Raw genomic sequence first — 6,221 nt, 5'->3', positions numbered from 1 at the left:
CATTTCTGGTAATACCTGCTGGTGTTTTGACTATATTTTTATTTTTAGTTTTTGATGACAAACTGTATTTTGTTTTCCGCCATTTTGTAATTTTGTCCTTTCCAATCAAATACTCCTTTGGCCACATTGGCACTTCATCAGACTCGTCCGATGTAAAATCTTGTTCTGAAGAGCTGTCGTCATCGTTATGTTCAATTTCTTATTCAGAAAATTCGTCATCACTTGAAGGAATATAATCCTCATCCAAATTGTCCGGTGCATCAAACAAGTGTTCAGCTAATTCTTGTAACTCTACTTCTGTCAAAGGTCTATTAGGCATCGCAAACTACCTTTCTGTAACATTATCAAATCGATAATTAACAATACTACTGCAGCTAAGTCATTACTTACATTAATAAGCGCGCGTCGTAAAAAATACGTCAAACTGAATTACGCACAATTTTCACGTGAATCTTTAAAGAACGCTTATATACAGGGTGAGTCTGGGACGCGACACCCCCTTGTTATTTTTTAAACAAGAAAGAATTTTGAAGAATATTTTATACAAAAATTGTGTGTGCATATGTATGATATTTTGCAACCAGAAACTATTATACAGGGTGACTCTGTTACGGTAAGTTTTAACCTTGCCCGTAACTTGTTTGTCCGTGATTCAGAGTTAACATCAGCTGAATCGTCTTTAATATCTGTATACTTCCATGGTCGTGACAGTTGGTTGTCATTCTTGTCGTGCCGGTCAGTCTATGTCAATAGTGTCGATAGAGTTCAGGGAAAATGATGCATAGCCAACTTGAAAAGTTTGTTCGCTGAGATTCTAGAATTGTGCAAGTCTATAAAAGGCCAATTTGTCATCTGGCCAGTTCTTTTTCACGCTGACTATCGAGCGAGATCCACGAATTTGGTGTTCGATTTTGTGACACGCGTGTGTGTGAGTTTGTTTCCGCCATTTTGGTAAGTTGCCTTAATTTGCTAGAAGCAACCCAGGTTTTAATGTTGGTTTTATTTAAGGGTGGCCGTATTCCAGTGGTTGGAAGCGGGCCGTTTTGCTTTTTTGTCCTTTTTTGGAAATAAAAAGGTAATTTTCTTGACATGTGTTAACCTGGGTATTTAAGGTTAGATTTATCTGAAGGGCCCCTCCTGGTTGTGGTCAAAGCAGGAAACAAGCAGGGAGTGGTAGTTGGTTGATTTGCCGTGGACGGAACCACGCGGTAGCTACGGGGAGCTAAGAGTTCGTGGATTGGTGGATTGGAAGGGAAAAAGATTCAGGCACCATTTTGTTTTCCTGCTGAATAACTGGCCAGTGGATAGCCACGTGCTAAACCACCCAGAGTGTGGTGACTGTTTTGGGGAGCATTTTGCCTGGTTAGTGGGTTATAGTTTTATTGTGACTCACAAAGCAACTGGAACTGAACTTGATAGCATTTAGAGTAACAGTTACTGTTTGACGTTTCAAAGTTTCAAAAAGTTTCCGATCAATTATTAATATATGTCAATTCAATGTTAAACAAAACATGTTGTAAATTTTATGTTCATTTTAAATATGTAATAAAATATAAAGGGTTCCATTTAAAAAAATATTGTTTTACTTTATATCTTAATTATGAGTCACCCTGTATAATAGATTGTGATTGCAACATATAGTACATATGCACACTTACAATTTTTTATATAAAGCCTTTTTTTTAAATTCTTTCTTGTTTAAAAAATAACAAGGGGGTGTCGCTTCCCAGACTCACCCTATATTAAAAAGGCCTGTCATTTTTGTTTCATCATTTTTGTTTGATGAATTAACTTAAATTTTAGCGTAAAAAAGCCTTGCTTATAATTTTTTCAATAATTTGTTCAGTCTATAAACTAAAATTTTCGTATTTTCAGTCTGTCAACTGATTTGTTACAAAAAAATCAACTTGCCACAAATGTAATTTTCATAATACCAAAGTAAAAAAATGCATTATTATTTGATGCTTGTAGACAAAAACTATTTGCTGAGTCTAATACATATATTCGTGTGCCAATATAAAGAAAAAGTTTAAAAACGTAACCTTACCAATAACTGTCTAATATCAGGCATTATGCCTAAAAACACCATCATATAACTATAATCCGTGAAATTCATGGTCAACTTTACAGAGTGCCGCAGAAATTTAAGATGTGGTAAAGTTGCATTTTTTTAAAGGCCTTTGTTATTACTTATGTTAGGATTAATAGCAAAATAACGACTTTAACTTGTGTATAATAGACTGGTTTTATTTCACTGATATAACAAAGAAATTGTGGAAAAAACGATGAACGAAACGCTCTCTACACAGTCTGTTAGTAATCTCTCTCATCGTCCGGGGCAAGCACTGGAAACGTTATGGTGGGTTCACAGTGGTCTCGCACAAGAAAACAATAGTCAAAAGTATTTTCAACATAAATAAGTGCTATTAAACATGCTCCCCAACTTGAAGTCACTAGGCTTCAAACACATAAAGTTTACACACAAGGATTGACACAAAGTTTATCCTTCTGGAAGAGGACATATTTTTTGAAAACCGCGTTTAATTTCACCGCTGGCGGTCTTTATGGTAGCAACTCTTGGAACGCCGTCTTTTCCGGGGTGAGTCTGGATAATTTGTGTGCTGGTGACAGGTTATCTTCTTTTATAACCACTAGGGTATTCTCCTTTAGGTTGCTTTGGTTGGTTTTCCATTTTGTCCGGGTTTGAAGCTCCGAAACAAACTCCTTACTCCACCTTTTCCAAAAATGGAGCTTCATGTACTGGATGTGCTGATACAATGATAACCTGTTTTGTGGGATCGTACTGACATCATATTCTGGCACTGAGGTGAGAGATTTACCGACGAGGAAATGTGCTGGGGTTAAAGGGACAAGATCGTCTGGATCAGAAGATAAAGGGGAGAGAGGTCGTGAATTGAGTACTGATTCCACCTGTACCAGTAATGTATACAAACCCTCGAAGGTAAGTAGGGTATCACCTATAACTCTTTTAAGGTGATGCTTTGTGCTACGGACCCCTCCCTCCCACAAACCCCCGAAGTGAGGTGAGTATGGTGGAATAAACTTCCAAGTAATATTGACACTAGCAGCATACTCTATGTAATTTTTATTTTTCGTAATAAATTTAACTAACTCTTGCAACTCAGAATTGGCTGCAACGAAATTTTTGCCATTATCTGAGAATATTTTGGAGGGGCAACCGCGGCGGCTTGAAAATCTACGTAAAGGCATTATGAATGCGTCTTTGGATAAATCCGATATCAATTCCAAATGAATGGCTTTGGTGACGAAGAACACGAATAAGCATATGTAGGACTTGGTTGTGCGCCCCGACCGACCAATTTTTTCCTTCGTTAATATGGGACCTGCATAGTCCAAGCCTACCACATCAAAAGGCTGCCTGGGATTTAACCGCTCACTCGGCAATTCGCCCATAATTGGTTTTGAAATGTGGGTTTTATATCTATAACATGTTAAAATCGTACTTTACAGCCATATTAAATTAACATGCTTTTATAAATTAACACTCGGGCTGCCAGGTGTATCGCTAGCGATACACGGTACATTGGCAATATCTTTCTCGTGGTGTATCTCTAGCGCGCACCAATTTTATACTTTATCATTGTTGTTTGAGAGTCTTGGCCTGTACAAATTCACTGTCATATTGGGTTTTGGGCTGAGGGTAATATTATGGGTGAGTACCAAGGGTTTATGGCGAAAATTAAAAAAAGCTAAGGTTCAAAGTACTTTTATGTTATTTATTACATAAAAACACTTATTATCAATAAAACATTAGAAAAGCATTATTATTATTATTCAAAATCTAAAAATCCCTATCTAAAAAAGATAGTAATTATAAATAAAATAAAACAACTGCTCAATATTCTTAGTGATTTTTGTTAAAACATATCTTACAAAAATGAGGGCACTCTTCGCATTGATCACAAACAGTGATAACCTGAGAAGCCATCTTCTTTACCCCATCGACTATTTTTCCTTTTTTGCCGTACAACTGGTAGCAGCTAGAACATCTAGCTCTTTTTTTCTCTTCATGGGTAATCAAGTGATGCGTGACATTTGCCTTGGTTCTCCTACTGGTAGTTGGAGCAGTTTGACCATCAGGGAGAGTTGGCACATCCAGTAGCGACGAAACCACACTTTGTCGAAAGGTTGTTATGTTTACTGAATTTGGGTTTACCGAATTGAGATTGTATAAAAAGTGTGCGTTTACCAGTGCGGTACCCCAAATTATTTCGATCATCAACTTCCGGTACCACTTATTGCATCTTCTAAGGGCTGTATTATAGGACGCCAACTGGTCACTAACATCGACTGGAGACCGTTCCCAAATGACATGTTGATAGCATTTGCACATCCCTCTTGTCGCGCCACTTCAAAATGGTTACACCCTCTGGAGATTCTTTGGCACTGATTTCGCATCTTGCTAATTTGGCATTCTTTATCTCTTGAGGAATAAATTTCCGATTGGAGCGTAGCGTACCCACGAGGTGCGTTTGTTTTTCAAGCAGTTTGTAAGCTAGAGGCACGCTGGTGTAGAAGTTGGCAACATATAATGTTCTACCTTCCTCTAATAGGTCCTCGATCAGCAGGTTACATTTTCAGATGCACTCTGCGCCTTATCATCAGTTAGGTCCCTCCCAACGTAGACTGATACGTTCCATGTGTAACCCTTATCGGTACATAATTTATATAACTTTATTCCGTACCGATGCCTCTTCGATGGAATATATTGACGAAAACTAAGGCGGCCTCGAAAGGGCACCATAGTTTCATCAATGCAAACTTTTTGTCCCGCTGCATAGGCACTTTTAAAGTTTTGTACAAGTTTATCGAAAACATTGTCTAATTTATGTGTCCGATTTCCAGGAACTTATCGGTATCTGTAATGGTCGTTATCCGCAAAATGCCAAAATCTCAGCAGCATCTCAAAGCGGTTTCGTGGCATGGTGTTTTTAGGTAGTTGAAAGGAAAATAGTTTGCTTGTAGACCAATAGTTGTTAAGCTCTGGAACTTTTACTATGCCCATGTATCCCACCAATCCAATGAACTGTCTCATTTCATTTAGGTCAGTTGGTGTCCAGCGATGTAAACGAGAAAAAGGGGTAATATCGTTTTGTTTCTCAAGTGTTTGGGTTGCGTATAAGTTGGTTTCATCGACCATAATTTGTATTATGTCGTTGGTCAAAAAAAGCGAAAAATAATCTATTGGTTCAGCAAGCTCCAATACTACTGCAATGGTTGGATCCATACCAGTGGTACCAGTAAACGCAAAGTTTTGCTGCCTTCCTACAGGATCAGTCCAAACAATATTTTGGAAAGCATCGTTGATATTGACCGTAGCCCCCGGTCCCGCAGTAATAAGGGGAACTGGCGATGGCGTCGCCCTTGGCAGAGTAGCAGCTACTGGAGAAGGTGGAGGGTACACGACGCCGACGGGGTGGGGGTGTAGATGTTTGGCTCTCGTTTTCGCTGCTGATTTCACTATCATCTGGGCTGAAGTTGGGATCATCTCCGGAGTCAGCGTCTTCATCACTCATGTCCAAGTCATCATCTTCAAGAGCCGCAGCTAACTCAGCGTCCGTTAGATATTTTTTGGCCATTGTTTTTATGTTTTTAAAAACTTACACTTTCAAATAATAGTTTTTATTTAACACTTGCACAAAATTACTGAATATGTTCACACCTGTAATAAAAAAAAAAATTAAAATGGTGTATCGCCAGGGATACACCTAAAAAAAAACTAAAAATAAATACAAATTTTTGGAAAAATATGCCATAGAAGTTCATAAAAGTGCACAAAAGCCACTAACACAACAGTTTATTCGAAATCGCACACTTGGCCTGAGGCAATAAAATCTAAAAATCAGCGTGGCAGTCTAAGTGTTAATTATGATTTTAGCAAAAAACGTTAAATACAAATCTAGTAGATATTTGGGTCTACTTTATTTTTAGATAAACAGTTATTACACAGGGTGTCCCAAATTTGAGTAACGAACCAAAGTTATTTTTTAAATACAATGACCAACTTTTTATCCGATTCAATTCTTCGTGAAATTCTAGGCCTAATTGATCTAAAATGTCTGTATCGATATTCAACTGTTTCCGCAGCAGCATCTGTTACTTACTTTAATGTTTCCTCGACTATGTGATTAAGGGTTAATTTAGTTACTCAAATTTGAGACACCCTGTATAATAACTGT

The 6,221-nt window shown here is 37.8% G+C and overlaps 1 protein-coding gene across 1 annotated transcript; it reads right to left on the bottom strand.

The window, feature by feature from the left end:
- Nucleotides 1-2,562: 2,562 nt before the first annotated feature.
- Nucleotides 2,563-3,435, bottom strand: LOC145738406 (uncharacterized). Its single transcript, XM_081993224.1, has one exon. The coding sequence runs from the start codon at nucleotides 3,433-3,435 to the stop codon at nucleotides 2,563-2,565; it is 873 nt and encodes a 290-aa protein (XP_081849350.1).
- Between the last annotated feature and the right edge of the window lie 2,786 nt (nucleotides 3,436-6,221).

This window comes from Ips typographus, linkage group LG15, assembly GCF_016097725.1.
Source record: "Ips typographus isolate SLU linkage group LG15, UJ_Ityp_2.0, whole genome shotgun sequence".
Lineage (NCBI taxonomy): Eukaryota > Metazoa > Arthropoda > Insecta > Coleoptera > Curculionidae > Ips > Ips typographus.
The sequence above is the reverse complement of the archived record's forward strand: the minus strand, read 5'-3'. Positions and strand labels throughout refer to the sequence as shown.